At 41.6% G+C, this 18,771-nt stretch overlaps 1 protein-coding gene across 1 annotated transcript in view; it reads left to right on the top strand.

Annotated features, from left to right (window-relative positions):
* DOK6 (docking protein 6) overlaps positions 1 to 18,771 on the top strand; it is a 329,181-nt gene that overhangs the window by 188,349 nt on the left and 122,061 nt on the right. Inside the window, exon 4 of the mRNA XM_037508418.2 lies at positions 10,183 to 10,302. Within this exon, the coding sequence (XP_037364315.2) occupies positions 10,183 to 10,302 (120 nt within the window). The remainder of the gene's footprint in view (positions 1 to 10,182; positions 10,303 to 18,771) is intronic.

The following is an 18,771-nucleotide window of genomic DNA, read 5'->3' as shown; positions in this document are numbered from 1 at the left end:
CAAAAAAATCTACTTTAATCCATAAATAAGCAAAATGGCAATGATCTGCAGATTATTCTCCTGTGCCCATGCGACACTGTCGTTGCCACCGCTGCAGTGATCAAACAGCAACGCTTGGCTGTTGCTACGGAGCTGATAGCCATGCCAAGATAAAGAAGTTGCTTTCATGGGCAGATGAGGGACAGATGAACGTAAGCAATAGGATCCAGTCTTCAAGGTGATATTTTTCATCTTAGTGCCAAAATCAATGAAGAAAATTAAAGGAAGCTTTTTGGAACTCTAACGGGAATATGTAGAGTCTGACTACTCATCTCTCATAAGCCAAAACTCAAGAGACAAGACTCGACGGAAGGAAACCTCAGGTGCCAGCAAACCCCAGTCGTGGACGGTGGGTGTAATGACCTGTTTCCTCAACCGCCATATCTCTGAACTGGGGCGAATCAGGGACATACATGAGGGACCCCTCAGGAAGGAGAGAGGCTAAAGGGTCTGTATCAGCAGAATTTCAGAGAAACAGGCAAGGTTTTCCAGGTTTTCTCTCCCATTTTCTTCCCCAGTTGGTCTTAGCCTAACAGATCATAATGCTGGTGGGCGGACTGCTTAGCAGGTTAATGAGATTGTGGGCTGACCTTTGTCTTACTTCCACCCCCATCTTGCTTTAAGCCAGCCTTGCCTGTTTTTTTTCTGGTTTTATCTGCTAGAGAAGATAAGCAGGAGCTGAGCAAGAATGGACAGGGCAAGGAGCAGGGATTCATGGTTACCAGGCTGGTGACAGAATCATCCCTAAGCCTTTCAGAAGTTATTTCAAGTTATCTCCTTGGGACAATATCTCATTTCTCAACTCTCTTAAAAGGTGTTCACTTATTAACAAAAACAGGGATGTGAAAGTCAACTTTTACCTAAATTCTGCTGGACATGTCACCGCTAGGACTATAGTTAAGAACGGAACAGATCTGGATGATTCCTTTGGTTCCAGGGAAGTCCCTGAACCTTGCTGTACTCTAGCAATTTTGCATTCACCCCACCATATAAGATCTGCTCTGCTCTGTGGTCATGCCTTCTGCCCATTCGTTGTAAGATCCTGTAAGAGAAATGAGAGCTCACAGGTCAGTTGAGCACAAGATGTACCTTTAGTCTGATATCCACCTGGAGCATGACGACGGGTTCCAAAGAGAGCAAATAATCAAATAAACCACATGTAATCTTTAGGTTCGGTTGATTATGACAGCAAAATCACTTTGTGGAATCCTGCTAGTCAGCAAAAATCTAATTAAGAAATTCAGAAAATGTATAACTGAATAGAATGGTGGAATTTTGCTGCCCTTTTCCCCAGGAATAGAAATGTGTTTTGCATTGACCACAGTGGAACCCTTAATAAAATCCTATCTTAATATTGACAGTATTCCCCTAGCAGTTTTGTTTGGTAAACCCATTTTATTCTTATATATAATATCATAAAACTTCTTAATCTTTTAAAAAATCATTTTTATCTATGTTCATACTGTAGGCTAAGGAAATTACTCTGAAGAAAGATATTTCCATCAGTGCGTGGTTAGAGTATGGAGCACAATGTTGAGAGTCTGCGTTTCTTTATTGGGTTTGGTGTTTTCATTGCAGTTGTTGGCCTCAGCGATGCCTTGTCAAACACTCATTCCTTCTCCTCGTGCATATCCTGATTCTCTGTTCATGTTCTCATTCTAAAATCCAAAAGACACCTTACTGAATGGTGAAATGGAGAAAATATTTGCACACCATACATCTGACAAGGGGCTGGTAACTAAGCTCAACAGAAAATACATATAATTCAACAAAATAAGAATAAAGGGCCCAAATCAAAAATAGAACATCTGCAAAGAAGATATACAGATGGCAAACAAGCACATAAAAAAGTCCAGTGTCACTTATCATCAGGGAAATGCAAATCAAAACCACAATGAGACACCACCTCACTCCTGTGGGAATGGACCATGTTAAAAACAAACAACAAATGTTGGAAAAGGTGTGGAGAAAAGGAAACCATGGTATACTGCTAGGGGGAAGGCAGGCTGGACCAGCCCCGATGGAAAACAGTATGGAGGTTCCTAAAATATTAAAAATATATCTACCATGTGATCATGCAATTCCACTCCTGGGTATCTACCCAAAAAATTCATGATCACTAATTTCAAGGCACATAAGCATTCCTATTTTCTTGGAGTTCACTGCAGCACTGTTTACAACAGCCAAGTATTAAGATGTGGTATATATACACAATGGAATATTACTTGGCTATGAAAAAGATGGACTCTTGCCATTTGCAACAAAATAAATGGAACTGGAAGGAATTATGCTAAGGGAAAGAAATCAGAAGAAAAAAAAATCAGATTTCACTCATATGTGGAATATGGAGGAAACAAACCAAAGGAACTGGCAATACTAAACCAAAATAGGCCCTAGAAATAAGACTGCAGAGCTGAGACTACTTGAGTGTGAGGTAATGAGAATGAAGAAAGGAGAGGGCCTTAGCTGGATCAAACATAAGAGGACAGACCTCATTCCCACTGTATTATAAAGTTTCCTTAAAATGTTTTTGCCTGAAGTATATGGAAATACATTTCTAATTCACCTCATTTCATAAGCAATTAATTTAAAGGGTGACGAGTCAGAAAATACATTCTAAATAAATTATTTTGTCATATTTTGATTAGGTCACAAAATGTGATATTAAAGGTGGAAATTTAAAAATATAGTAATGCATCAAAAATACATATTAATTACTTTCACAATCTCATATTTTAAATTTTATCTTTTTTAACTTAAATGTGATCAGTTCATGTTTTCACGATTCCTATATTTTGTTTTAAAATCATTACTAAGAAATAATTTTTCAGACGGATCGAAGTACCTTTCTGTCAATAATAGGTTATCTTTATTCCCAATGAGTGGAAAATTAATGTGAATATAATATTTCAACATAATGTGATGCTGGCTTTTGTAAGTCATCTTTATGAGCTGTACAATACTTATCATCATGTGAATAGAACATATAAATCTTAATGATCATCTTGCTGCAAAGTATCAGAATAATTATCATTTTATGCTACTCATTAATTATTCATATTCCATCATCAGTGGTCCCCATGCTTCCTTCTTTTATAAATGTATAACTGGAAGATGTGGAAGGATTTCAGGATGTGGAAGGGTCAAAACCCTGGTGTGTTCTTGGAAAGATGCTCACGACTTTCACCCCATATCCCAGCTAGGCAGGGCTTCCCTCCAGACTCTCAGAGTGCCTCAGGCTGGGTACAGTTAAAGGGAACTTGATGGACAGTAGATCAGTACACTCTCATTCACCAACAAATACTCAGCGAGCTGGGCACCTAACTCCAAAGGGAAAATAAGTATGAGCTCACTATAAACTGGGGGAAATCTCCAGAACCAGCTTCCCAAGCCAAGGGTGCCCACCAGGCTTCTGGTCACCCAGCACCTGCTCAGCTTTCATCTAAAACACAGAATATACTCATTCCTCTGAGAGAGGGTCACCAAACCATTGTTCTTTGAACCATGATCTGACTTCCCAGGAGCTTCCAGATTTTTGTAGCCCATGTGCTAGACGAGGGAGTGTGTACCTTCTTCAGGGGCGAGAGCCTTTCTCAGACAGCTTCCTGCCCTAGAAGATCCAGGGTGATTTAAAAGCTCCAAACGCCATTGACTTCTTTTTTTTTTTTTTAGAGCAGTTTCCTATTTCTTTAATCACCCTTTAAAAAGTAACAATTTTTAATCTTTTTTATTTTACTTAGTTCCACCTGCCAATAGTTATGCTGACATTTCCTTCCTGGAAATACTTGCTTGAATTCTCGCGGTCCTGCAGATTCTCCTTCAGACCCTGGTGGGCATTTTGGGGGGGAGAACTCCTCGGTTGCTGCCCCCCAGGCTATTTCTCCAATTGAACAGGACACCACACTTGGGCCAGACTTTTACTCTGTGGGATTTTCAGCCATTCTGAGGTTGCAAGAAAGGATCTGAGGCTCAAAGCCTTATCATGTTTTACTTTTATTGGCATTGACCTGGAGTTGAAAAGCTGTTGCCTTTTTAAACCTTGAAAGGCTCCAATCTTTTGGAAATGCTATTTCCTTTAAGACTTTTATGCCCAAACTGACCAATTCTTTTTCTTAACCCCTTGCCAGATGGAGCCCTAAGGCAGCTAACACTTGCCGCTAAGATTCTATTTTCCAGCTTCTTTCCTCACTTCGTGCTGTTTTCTAACATCTACCAGGGATGGCTGGAGACATTCTCACCGAGTATTTCACCACTGCTGAACGTAGCATCTGTGCAGGACCCACGAGCCTCCTGAATCCTTGCTGACTAGCCACCAACATTGACAAGCGTTTTCAGATTTGTGTGATAGCATCTCCCCACTTCTGCTGTTTTCTTAAAATTAGGAAACACTATGTATGTATACGTGATGCATGACTCCAAAGTCTCAGCACCTTCACCCAACACGACTCTTTCTCACTTATGCTGTGGGTCTGTAGAAGACGCCCTCATCCTTGGCCATCAGGCACCCAGGCTGGTCCTCGCACTGTTTTATTATTTGCTTTTATGTTCCTGCATCGGTAGGGAAGGTGTCACAAGTCACTGTACTCATAGTCCTCTGGTCAAACCATTGACTGAACCAGATCCTGCAAAACATCCAGCCAGTGATTGCTCACGGGATGATTCACATTTGGCTCTAAAATTTATCTTCAATTTGTTGGGGTGACTTCAACATGCATTTACTTGTTTCGCATTTATTTATTAGTTTCCATATCCAGGTGCTATGTGAGGTCTTAAGTGACTAAACAAAGTCAGCCTCCCACAGCCCCCCTGGTTGGGAATAGGCCAGTAAGTAGCTCAGGAGCTGTAAGATGGACGTGAGTAGAGAGCATTGTCGGAACACAGAGGAAAGTGCCACATCCAAAGGAGCTAAACTGCAAAAGTCATCTTTGAAACCAGCTTGAAAGGATTATGAGGTGTGAAGGATGGGGAAGGAGCAAAGGAGGGAACTTCCAGGAAAGGAGAGAAAACTACAACCCACCATCTTGAAACTGAACAATCCTGACATCTGACTTCAGCAGATGAAAAAGGCTCTTTCTTGCGAGCAAAATAGGGACATGTTTTCCATTGTTGTTGAAGGACGTATTTCGGTTTTAACTGGTTTCTTTTCTTCCTACTGTAGGACAAGTGAGAAAAAAAGAAAATCTGTAAAATCTGTAAAAATGTCAGCAAGACCAGTTAAGTAGCAAATTGATACCAATCAAAATGGCCTCCAGTTTAGCGGTTCTACAGTTCTACAAGTTCCAGCTGATAATAAGTGATGTCATTGTGTTCGTTAAGCAATGCTTTCTGTAGAGGGAGAAGAGATTTTTCTTCCTTTTTCAGCAAAGCTTGTATAGAAGAGGACTTTAATAAATATGAGAAAAGAGTTATTGCCAAATCACGGCACTTCTGCATAGGAGACAAGAAAAAGTTAAGAATTAGTGGTTTTGCTAAAGACAAAAGCAGATTATTTTATGTACATTTTTCTAAGACTATTAATAAAGCTAAATCCAGTGAGTGCTAAATACAACTGTTATTTTTGCCCAAAACAATAAATTTTGCCTGCCTCTTATGATAAATTAAAACAAAACCGGCCCAGCAGAATTTAATTCAGTGACATGAATTGGCTGATAGCATATTTTCTGTGTATGTGATGAAATTTTTTTCACTGTTTTAAAAGATAGCTCATTTTGCACCATTTAACGTTCCTATCATTACCCTAAAGCCTAAATTCAGTGTAAGTAATAAAAGTTGGATTTTATCATTTAGTCAACAGATATTTATTAAGGCTCTGCTTGCTAACACCTCTTCTAACTCAAAGGGGTCTGGCAAGTCCCCCCAGCATTCTGCAAGGCAGGGGTGGCGGGAAGGAGTCACCTCCTTCTGTTGTGTTTCTATTTTGCAATATCCCTAATCATTACTTTCCCTGAAATCGGTAGCCCATTGGTCTCGTAGTTCAGTCATTACTTTCAGGTTAGTCTCTCTTCTCTGTTTCTGTGATTTCCAAACATCTTCCAGTTTCTTTTGGAAGTGACCACATTTATCGGTTTCACTAGGCCTCTACCTAGTGAACATGTTCTTTGGATTTCTGTTCTAGAGACAAAAATTGTTTGCCTGAATTAAGACCTTGAGTGTGGTTAGTTGCAGGTTATCCAAAAAGGACACGCTCGTTTAATGAAAAAGCGCTTCTGTAGGGCAGCGGAAAAACACAGGAAACGGTGGAGGACGTTCTTCTGCCTTTCTTGCTCCATAAGAAATGGCATTATTTACACACGGTGTGTGGACTTAGACACAAGTTGGAAAGATGAAACAAAAGACAAAGGCACTGAGTCTGTGGGAAAACAAAGATTTTAAAATTCAGTGATTTCAGATTATTGTGTTTGTATTGAATCTCCTTGGTTCTTGAAAAAACAGAAGGGAAAGGTGAGAGAGGGAACATCATTCACAGAAAAACACTAGTTAAAAAATGATGGGACAAAATAAGTGAACATACAATAAAAGCTTCAAGAACGTCCATTCATCGATTTTGCATACGGAAGAACAAATAAAGAACATAATTATAATTATGTGAGAGGTAACTATCAAACACAGATTTAAAAATAAAGAGCAGGGCCTCCCGGGTGGCGCAGGGGTTGAGTGCTGGGCTGCGAAGCTGCCTGCAGTCTCTGCAGCGCCAGTTCGATCCCCGGCCGCCGGGTGAGGGTCCCACAAGGCGCGCAGAATTCTCCTGCCGCGCCCGCTGCTCCCCTCAGCAGTGTACTTCGTCAGTCTGCCTGTTCTGTTCCCCGCTCTGTCTGGTGAATCCTCTCACCCTCCCGTCCTTCTGACTGTACCCAGTGCTTGTATGAATAAATAAATAAATCTTTAAAAAAGTAAAGCGCAAAAATCCTTGTCTAATAAACACATTCAGAGTTTCTGCAGCAGAGCTAGAGGATAAAGTATTCAGAGCACAGAGGTTATTAACGCCTGCTGGACGGAGGCCTGAGGGGCTAGAGGACTGAACTGTCTGGGGCGGGAGGAGGGCAGGGTGCTGACTGCTGACCATTTCTTGTATTTTACTCACATATGCATTTTCACACACACTCATGCAGACACACACAGAGTGACATGCACTGACACGTTGACACTCATGCACACTCACACTCATCCAGGTCAGACACACTCATGCACACTCACCACAGACACAGACACACAAATACACAGACACACGCTTGCACACTCACAAGTGTGAGGCACACACGCGCCTCCCCTCACCTTCTCCTGCTTGTCTCACAGGCTCCTGTTTAGACTCGGGCCGTTCAGCCACAGCCCCCGGCCCCCTGCCAGCCTGCAGGCTCCACAGCACGTGTGCCTCACTCCCCAGGAGGCACTGTGGTGATCGACAACACGGACTGTGATTGTCATATCACCTCTTGGCACAGGCCTGGCTTATAGTGAGTTATAGTGAGCGTTTGTTAAAAAAATGAACCCTTGGTGATACCTGAAATGCAGGGAAGTCACCTCTCCCTTCCCTCCTCCTGCTTCTCTCTCACCCTCTCTGTGTCTGTCTGTCTGTCTCCTTCTGAAATAGCTCCCAGTTCAGTCTTTATTGTGCCCATCTCTATTTTTATTGTTTTGCTATTTCTATTTTTATATGGCACTGCATTACCAAAATGCTGAAGTGCTGCGATTCCTGAGCCTGGCTGCAAGGACAGCGTGGCTGCAGCTGCTGCGGGAGCGGGAACCTCTCTGTGCTGGGCTGGGCCAGGTACCTGGGTTCTGGGCCTGGCAGAAAGGAACCCCGAGTTCTGCCTGAGGGGCAGACCTCTGGCTTCACCGCAGCCCTTGGCCTCGTGGTCCTTCCTTTGCCTCATTAAATCCTAGGACAACAGAGTTGATAGGAGGGAGGGACAGTTCTCTGACCTCTGGGTCGGCACTGACTTGGTGTCTAAAGGGGAAATTGGCAGGAGGTGAGCGGGCATGTTTCACATCTCAGTTTTACCCCAAACAGCACGTTGGGTGCCCCCCTCTGCGGCGGAGTCCTAGAAACACTACTGGCGAGAGCCACACAGATGAGGTGTTTGCGACGCTGATTTTACTAACGATTTTAAATTGTGGAGTCAAAGAAATATTGAAAACATCAAAATGTAAAAGGAAGATACATATATATGTATATAGTACATGTATATATATATATTTATATAGTATATGTGTGTGTGTGTATATATATTATGTATATGTATTTATATAGTCCTCTTGTCTATCTCAGCTGAATTGTTAACACCAGCTATAGATGAGCAGAAAGTACATTTGTTTAAGCTTTGGATTTGTTCTAGAAAAGTTTTCAAGACTTTGATAAACATCCTAAATTAAAACAAATACCTAATGAAATTTACTTTCAGTACGTGCTATTTCTGCTCCAATAGAATTTTTCTATGAAGGCTGGTGTTTCCTCCCTGGAAGATAAAAGAATTGTTTTAGAAAACCATGAGCCTCTGCAAGTGCCAGTTATAATATTGTGACCTTGTGATGGGAAAAGAATGGTTTCTAGAATCCCAAAGAAATGGGCCCTGGGTGCACCTGAGGGTGGGCAGGGCTCACTGACTCGCTTTCTCCCCGATGCAGGTTGATGACCGACTCACGCTATAGACGGGGTAGTCCCTGCAACACCCAGACCAAACCTTTTGTAAGAAAACACCCTTCATAAGGGAGCACGGGAATTACTGTTTTTATGATGCTGATTTCCTGAGGGCGCTGCAAGCTTGACTTCTTTATTTTTTTAACACTATTGTCTTGATAAAATTAAAACCAAGTGACAGATTTGACTGGACATGGCATGTTCACGTCTGTTTCTGATGCCCTGGTGCGGGCATGTGAGGAAGGCAGCTTCACTGCCTGGCGTTGGTGTTCAAATCCCTGGAGCCCAGAAAACCTGTCACCGACCCCTTCTTGGGGGGTGGATTGGGAAGGGTTTAAAATGCCAAGATGACAGCTACAGTGTCGTCCAGAGGGAGTAACGAGATGTGAAGGAAATCTCTATTAAATTGCTCCAGCACAGATTGATGCCACATAGAAAAGTCAGAAATTCCTCTGGGCAGGTGTCAGTGCAAAGTTTTTATACGGTTTCTGTGCAGTGATTTTGAGGCGTGGTCCAAATGTTTGTGCCCTGTCCTCCTTTTTAGATTGTCTGCATTTGAAGCCGGTCCCCACCCTGTGCTGGTGCTGCCCAGTGACATGGTGGGGACCCGGGACTGCCCCTCGGCCACAGCCACCGCGGCCACGTGGGGCTTATAGTAGCATCACCCTCCTTCTCATCGCTGACAGTGTTAGCCACGCCGAGATTCTGCGTGCATGTAAGGTGTCCTCAAGTTTCAAGCAGAAGCCAAAATTTGCAAATCTAAAGAAATTGGGAGGCAAAATAAACAGCACTCATTGGGTCTATATTTTCAATAATTAATTTCCTAAAGGACAAAGATATTTTAAGCTTCTTATGCCAAAGTTATCTCGAAGTAGAGATGGTCCATTCTTGATGTTTTTCCAAGAAAAGTTGTCCCATTTCAGGGGCATGTAGAAGAATCAAAACAGGGGAGAGAAGAGCACAAGGGACTGTGGTGATGGTTCAGGGGTGAACTGGGTGAACTGATGGTTCAGGGGTGAACTGGTACTATATGAACTGGTGTATATGTATTGTGTGTGTGTGTGTGTATATATATATATATATATAATTAAAATTAAAAAAGGAAAAGTTGTTCATTGTCCAGCTCATCTACGACCCATTACAAGTCCTGGACTTGCAGGTCAGCCCTTCAACCTGCGCAAATCCAAGACAAATTAGAAAAGCCCCCTCTTACATTTCACATTTTTCAACCATTCATCTGTATAATTTTATCTACATTTAATTTATTTTTCTTAGTGACCTGCCTCCGAAACGTCAATGGATCTAAAATATACTAGATCGTCAACACATAACTCCAAACCATAACTTTAAGTAAGATAAAGTATATTGCAATACTATAAAATCAGGTGGAGCTACAACGTCGAGCAGTGGGAAGGTGTGGTGGGGATCTGCTGGGCAGGCGGCGCTGCAGCAATCCCTTCCGTGCACGCGCAGACTCCCCTGACCTTGTTCCGTGTGGCCCTTTGCAGAGCTGGAGGCCGAGGAGTGGTGCAAGCACCTGTGCATGGAGTGCCTGGGGACCCGGCTCAACGACATCAGCCTGGGGGAGCCCGACCTGCTGGCGGCGGGCGTGCAGCGGGAACAGAACGGTGAGCGAGCGTCGTGCATTGTCTGAAGCACTAACTGCCCTGTGAGTTGGAACTGCAGAGGCCCCCATGAGTGCTTCCCACTGGACTTTTTTTTCTTTCTTGCACTAACGCTGCATTACAACATTGTATAATAAGTTCAGTGTGCACCCCTGGGAACCCGCATATCCCGCTACTGACCAGTCTGAGATGTTCAGAGACTTTACTCAAGATGGCAAATTAACCAGCGCCAATGCTGGGGAGTCCATGGTCTCCTGGCCCCTTGCTCTGGCATAACCATTGTCTAAACAAGTGGCTAATCAGATAACTCGCTGTATGTAAAGTTTTGAAGGTACAAGATCCCTACGTTTTCTTCTTTGCAGATTGTTACAGATTTTGAGTCTATATAATAAATTTGGCTTATTGTGTTATTTATCTATTGCATTTAGGGGATTTGACTGATACCATGTCTTAGCTGGGGCTGCTGTAGGAAAACACGCAAGGCTGGGAACCTTGAGCAAGCAGGATTAGTTTCTCACAGTTCTAGAGACTAGAAATCCAGATTAAGGAGCCAGCAGTGTCCGGGAGAAGCCTCTTTTTGGGTCCTAGATAGCCACCTTCTTGCTGTGGCCCGACAAGAGAGACAGAGAGAAAGACGTCCTCGCACCTTTTCCTATACGGGCACTAGCCCTGTTGCAAGGCCACGCCGTCACGATCTCACCTCAAATTATTCCCAAGACTCCACCTCTACAGACTCTTCTGAGAGTTAGGAGCCTCAACTTAGGAATTCGGGGACCGGGGAGAACTCAGTTCCCTCACTAGGGGACTCCACCTGGGAATGCACATTCTCTGAGATCTCGTGGACAGGAAAATTGAGGCAGTGTAGGGCACACGCTGCGTGTTGCCACTCTCTCCTCCCATTGAACCTCCTCCTCCGATGCCTCATTGACCTCAGGCAGCGTGTTCTGGAAGAGCAAGCAGCTCAAAGCAGTGAGAGCCAAATCACGCCGCACTAATCATCATCACCTCCAAATGATCTGGTGGTGTAGCAGCAGAAGCTTTCCAGTGTCACTAGGTTTTGCTGGCCAGTGTTGGAAAGGTTGAGAGATGTAGAGAAGCGGCCTGTGGGCAGTGCAGGTGAGAGTCTCCCAGAGAGCTCCTGGCCGTGATCTTGGCATTACGGTGATGCTCTACAGCCGTCCTGGTCGTACACCATTAGACAGGTTTATTTTTGTTGGTGGCTTAGCTGAAAAAAGCTGATCATGGACGTATATTCATACAAAACCTGGCCACAAAGGCATGTCAGCAACTCTTGCTCTAGCTGCCCCTCTAGGTTTCTGTTCTGTGCACACACACTCTTGTGCTGCATCTTTGATTTGTTTTCTGGGAGCTGAGCTAAGTCGAGAACATCCACAATCACACTGCTTAGAGTATGCTGCTCAGCCACAATAGAGTTAAAAAGAAAGAGACTCTTACTGACAAACACTTGTGAAGTTCTAGAAGACAAACGTGGGGAAAGTGAATAAATGAAGTCTGTGATAGAAGTGGCGCAGGGGCTCCTTCAGCGTGAATTGCTTTCCATTGAAAGGTGTTCACGTTGGGTATGCTTTCCATCCAGAGGGATACTGCCCTCCCTTGGTTTGCTATAATTTTTATTTCTAAAGTGATAATATCAGAGTAAGTTAGGATACTATCAAAGAATATAAAGGAAAATGTTTAATATGATTTTTTTAAGGACAGGATAAATGCAAAATTAAATGACAGAATGATGTGACAAGCACAAGATTTTTAAACACCAGTAAAAAGAAAAAAGAAAAAAAAGAATTCTACCTATGCTGTAGAGAAGACCTGAAATTCTCTTATCATCAAGGCCGTACCTGCTTTTTTCAGGTTATTCTGTTTAATAATCAGAACTTCATACAAAGTGATACTTGTGCTTTAAATATATCAAATTTAATATATGATATAGTAATTATTTGCTTAGAGAGGTAACATTTCATTCATTGAAATGACCCCTTAAATGTACATGTACCCTACAAAGAAATAGACGTCTTATTTGAACATGCACAGTCACTAAGCCTCTCCAGTATTTTGCTTTGAAAGGAGAATTTCTGTATAGAAGCTCCTTTATCTTGTGCCATTGGCTTTCCTATCAATCAGAATCTCACATGGTATAGGAGAAAAGTAAGCAAACACAAGCTTACACACGCACCCAACACACACATACACGTGCACACACACACACTTATGTTTCAGATAATAATGGCACAAGAAAGTACATATTAAATAGACATTTCGCATCTTAAATTCCTCCAACTTTGATCATCTTCACATGTTTTAGTAATATTTAATTAAGTTAGCCTGCACTGACCTTAGGAAATATTAATGTATGGTGTTACAACCATAATTACTTATAAAGAATTTATGTTACACAAAAGCAAATGTTGCATAGTCATCATTAATAGCAGAAGGTGCATCCTAACCAGGAAGCAACTCCTTGGAAATTCCTGAAGTTGCTATTGAGAATGAACCCACAGGATATGTCCTATTAGCTGCTGAAGCAAGAGATTGCCTTCTGGAACAAAAGGGAAGATCACCCCAGACCTGGCCATCTGGTTAATTCAGTCAGAGGGTTCGGTTCTGTCCAGGGCCTTGTGGACTTGCTTATGAATGGACGGGCATTGCCTGGGGGCCTACTTTAGCCTAAAATTGGGTACAGCCTTTTCCCTGAACCAAAGCAGAATTCTGGTTTCCCAGTCTAAATTATTTACCTGGTTGCCATAGTAACCATACTCCCTACTTCTCCTCAGATATCCTTGTAGGTCATTCCCTGGTTCATTATTTACCCAGCAAACATTGAGGACCTGTGATATGCATAAACTAAGCTAAGGAAATGTAGAATTAAGCAAAATATGGGCATTATTCTTAAGCTGACAGAGTAGTGAGGGTAACAAATCTTATAAACAAGGTGTTTCCATCATTGCCTTTTAAAATAATGCTGTGCTACCATCACCACAGAATCTCAATAGCACAGATCTGGAAGCATGTCTTCCTTCATCCATGCATTGGTGGATCTGCTAGGGTGCAGGTGATATAGGATGAGCACTGCAGACATGGGTTCTAAGCTGCAGATGGCACCACTTGTCTCTCACCCTCCTCACACCGGCAGTTACCCAAGACAAGAGCAAGCCCAGACTTGCGAAAGTAAGTCTCTGCAGGCGTCATGTCCATGGACTTTCCAGTGGCCACAGGAAGTCCTACGGCCAAGCTCAGTGTCAGGTTGTGGAGAAGTTCACTTCACTATGAGACCCTGGCCCTGGTTACAACCATGATGCAATCTGGAGGAAGCAAAGAATCATAAGGGATGTTCATAGAGCCCGGCGAGCCATGAGAAGCCTCTATTGCCTAAAAACTATGTGTGGCATGGAAGGGGGTGCCAGAGTGTCCTGTCGACCCTGCCAGACCCCACATGCTACCATCTGGGAGCAGAAGTCGACGTATCACAGAAGAAGTGGTGTGAAGCTACGTCATAGGGAGGTGGGTCCTTGCAAACCAGCAAACAGGAAAGAGGATGACAGCATTTCCCCCTGTTGACCTGATTATATCAGTTCAGCCTGGAGGAAAAGAGAATGAAGCTCAGAGATTGAACATTGCCCAGAGTCTGGTTTAAATGAATACTGTTTGATACTGTTTGACAGAACACACACACACACACACACACACACACACTCACACACACACACTCACACACACACACACCCCCAACGAAAACCTTAATTGAATTCAATAACGAGATTTCACTTTTTTTGTAGACCCAAATTCTGATGATCCACTTTTTGCTGTTACAGTAAAATAAAACACAGTAATAGAACACAAAGGTTAGCCAGGCAGCCTAGAGAACAGAAATTGCCAAATGAATGTAATGTCATCAAGTTCAGTCCTGCTTTTGATCAGCCATGGGGCCATCGTCAAGGTACTGAAATTCTCTAAGTCTCAGCTTCCTGCTCTGTACGTCAAGGATGGTTATGAGAGTTCATGCCTCATAGGACTGTTGTGAGAATTAAATAAAATACAGTATGGAAAGCAGTGGCACTCTGCCAGGTGGGATATGAGCGAACATCTCCCTCACCTTTATACCAGAAGGTTGTTAAACATAGAGATTCTGGCCCTCCCCACAGTGACCAAGTAAACATCTCTGGGACATGGGTGAGGCAACCTCCATGGCTCAAGTGTGCACTAAACTCTGAACACTCAGGGTAATAACCTTATGATTAATTTAGCTTAAATATCTTCCAGTTCAAGGGCCTCCCCAGTGGCGCAGCGGGTTGAGTGCAACGCTGTGAAGCTGTCCGCAGCCTCTGCAGCGCAGGTTCAATCCCCGGCCGGCCTTGGAGATAGCCACATGGCATGGCAGACCTCTCCTGTCTCTCCCGCTGCTCCCCTCAGCAGTGTATTTCGGTCCGTCTACCTGTTCTGCTCCCCGCTCTGTCTCTGGTGAATCCTCTCACCCTCCCGTGCGTCTGGCCTATACCCCAGCTATTGTATAAATAAAAAATAAATTTAAAAAAATCTGCCAGTTCAGGAATTAATTCATTTCTTGCAAAATTCCAAAAATCCTGACATAAATGTAATCATGGCCCCCTGTGCGTTGCCATCTTCATACCTGGTTAACTCTCTGGTGTCAGTTTTCACTTCCTGGAAGTCATTGGTGACTTTTTTCTTAATCAGCACTATGAGAGATTTACCTGTTTACTCATAAATGTACCTATTTATAGAGAAATTCCTTTTCTATATTTTAGTCATATTAATTTCTCATACAATACTACTAATCATTCATTAATTGCTCTAGAATTTTGGATTTAATTGCAGATTCGTTTTTTTTAATCTCTTGAGATGAAGGTTTAAATCATTCTAGTTTTAATATTGCTAATGTATTTTGCAAAGCTCTACCTTTTTCTCTGAGCACAATGTGATGAATAAATCCTAATAGTAAACATATGATCCCCAGGCTCAGATTACAGCATAGTGATCATTAAAATTGGAGGGGAAAGTGTAGGGGAACATATTCTTAATGTTCCATCTGACATAAGAAAAAAGTCAAAACAATATCTCTAGTCATAGCCTTTGTAAATAAAATCAAATACATATTTTTATTGCTAATACTTATTAAAATACTTAAGAGAGAGTAAAGAAAATGTTTGGGAACCATACAATAAAACAGTGTATAGTGTAAGGCATTAATAATTAGATGATAAATTTATAATTTGAACAATTTTTTTAAAAGCATAGCCTTTATCAGATTGGATTAAAATAATACAATTTTATACCACTTAATAGAGATTCAAATTACCTAGGACTTAAGAAAAAGACAATCTAAAGAGCCCTGTCACCATTAAAGAAACAAAAATTGTTATTTCCCACACTCAAATTCCATACAGCCACACTATGAATTCCACTGAGCATTTAAAGGAGAAATGACACCAATCCTATGCAGAATTTGTCAGTAAACAGAGAAGGGATTATTCCACAATTACTTTATGAGATCACAATAACCTATGTACTAAAACCAAATGATGATAGGAATAATAGAAAAGAAAATCATAAATATATTTCATGCATATAAGTACAAAATCCTTATGAAACTTAAAAAATGAACTACTATCATACTAAAAATGGTACTACACTCAGATCAATATTGTTATATGCAGAAAATAATTAATATGTTTTACTATATTAATAGAATAAAGGAGAAAATTTTATGATCATCACACCTGATGTATAAAAAGCATTTGATAAAATACATCATACATGTATGAAAATAGCTCTCAATATCCTTTAACTGGAAGGACACAGCCTTTGATGAAAGACATTGAAGAAAAGTCTTCAGTAATATCATTCTTCTAGGTAACTAAAGAATGTTTTCCTCATAAGACTGAGAATACAACAAAGATATTCTCTCATCACTTCCATTTGCTATTCTACTTAACATCCTAATTTGTGTGATATGACAAAAGAAGAAAGGAAAATCATTTAAAATTGTTTAAAAATAAAGCTTGCGCTGAAACTGGATATCTAAATGGTAAACATTGAACCCCAGTCCGCACCTCACGCTGGCCTCAAACATTAATTTAAGATGGGTGTGACTTTGGGATGGACTGGGAGATAGTATGTAAAACACTGGAGGCATATACTATAAAAATATTTAAGTTCAACCTAATCAGAATTCAACCCTATGCTCCTCAAAAATGTACCATCAAAAGAATAAATGAAGATAAAAAAAGGAAAGCCACAAGCTGACAGTAAATTAGCAATACGCTGGGAATAAATCAACTATGGAACAAATCGTGGAGATGAATGTTGTCATCCCACAAGATTCTACAAGATCAGGTGACAATAACTGACAGTCGATGGCAGCAAATCAGTGGTTATTTTGGCACAGAGAAAAGGCATGAGGGACTCCTGAGATGACAGAAAAGTAGTGTGTCGATGTTCTCTGCGCCAAACTGAAAGTAATTTACAAAATGCGAAGATTTTATTACATTAAGATATAGTTCAATCTAACAGTTAATCTAAAAAATAAAATGCTTAAACTGCTATGAGAGGTATAAGAGATTATTTAATCTTCTTTCACTAACAAAAGACTTATGAGCAAAGTGAGAACTATTTTTCCAGTTTCTGTACTTAAATAAATACCATAAACAAAAGTAATGAAAATCTGAGATGAAATATTTGTCATAAACACAGTAGGGAAAAATTCCTATATAGAATCCTCACAATCAACAAGAGAAGCAGTAAAACTTATATTTCAAAAAACATGACAAAACGCATTTATATAAATGAATGCATAAAACATACATTTAATAGAAATATGTATTGGTAAGAAGTTTCTGGAAAGCAGTTAGGCAGTGTATGTTCTAAAAAGAATTTATGACATCTAATCCATGCTTCAGATTTTAGTGTTCAATGTAAGTTAATAACCAAGGATATTAAAATGATCCAAAATTCATACACAAGAATAAATAAATCCTATGAGTCAATATAAAATGAGTAAATTATTCAGCAAATTGAGCTGAAAATTGGTGATTTTGTTGCTATTTAGTTGATATTAAACAAAAACTGACTTAATTTCAGTATGTATCAATTATTAAATAAAATATGGCAGAACTATACAGTGGAATATTATGCATTATGCATTAAAAGTTATATTCTTGTGGGCTCCCCTGGAGGCACAGTGGTTGAGCGCTGGGTTGCAAAGCTGCCTGCAGCCTCTGCAGTGCCGGTTTGATCCCTGGCTGCCAGCGAGGGTCCCACATGGCGCGTAGACCTCTCCTGCCGCACCTGATGCTCCCCTCAGCAGTGTATTTCATCAGTCTGCCTGTTCTGTTCCCCGCTCTGGCTCTGGTGCATCCTCTCACCCTCCCATGCTTCTGACTGTACCCAGTGCTTACGTAAATAAATAAATAAATCTTTTTTAAAAAAAGTTATATCCTCGGGCTGAAAAGCAGATGAATAAAGCTTCCACAAGAAAGGATAAAAGGGCATCACAGAAACCAGTAGGAGAGACAAATACTGTCACCAAAGAAGCACCTCTGTCCCAGGTGTAGGACTCAGCCAGGAGGAATAGCAAACACACAGAATATCCCCTGGGAAGCCAAAGAGAATTGAACTCTGTCCTTGACCCACAACATTTCAATCCTGTGCACTGGAGACTGACTCTTGCAACTCCAACATTGACAGTTTGTGGGAAACATCACCCAGGAGAACTAAAGAATAGTAGGGAATGGGTGAGAACCAGCCCTTAAAGATCCCGTATGTGGACCCACTGTCTCATCACGACAGTGTGTGGCGGGGGATGAAATCGATTACTCAGAGTCCATGTCCAGAACAAGGAGAAGCCTGGAGGGACTGCCCCAAGAACGTGCAGCCCAGCTCCAAGGGCAGTCTACCTCTCGTTTTTATTTAGAATCAGACAGAAAGTAAAAAGATCAAAGAAACAAACAGGCAAACGGGGAATGTCCAAGTGTATGGGGGATGCATAACCAGCTGCACCAGCCAAGGCTGATAAACGAGGAGAAAGCCAAGGAAAATCTCAGTGTTTATGCTACTCTCGCCATAACACCTATCACTGTTTCTGGACATGCTGTTTTCAGCGTGTACAGACCCTCACAACAGGACTTTTGCCCTGAGAGGTCCCCTATCTTAAACTCTCCCTGTTATTGTACATGCTGTTTTCAGCATGTGTATATTTTCATACCAGGATCACTGCCCTGGAGATTTCTAATCTCAAACTTTCCCTGTTTCTGCACATGCCGTTTTCAGCATGTATGGATTCTCATACCAGGACTTTTGCCCTGAGAGGTTCCGTGTCAACTTTCTCTGTTTCTTCACACTGAGAGGCACAGAACAGTCAAAGCAAAGGATAATCAAGGCAAAGACACAGAATACTTGAGGCACTTAATAATACAAGTTCCCACACCACTCATCTTGGAACCC

Source organism: Talpa occidentalis, unplaced genomic scaffold (assembly GCF_014898055.3).
Source record: "Talpa occidentalis isolate TD23 unplaced genomic scaffold, MPIMG_talOcc4v2.1 talOcc4.13, whole genome shotgun sequence".
Lineage (NCBI taxonomy): Eukaryota > Metazoa > Chordata > Mammalia > Eulipotyphla > Talpidae > Talpa > Talpa occidentalis.
Note: the sequence above shows the minus strand (reverse complement) of the source record. Positions and strands in the feature narration are given on the sequence as shown.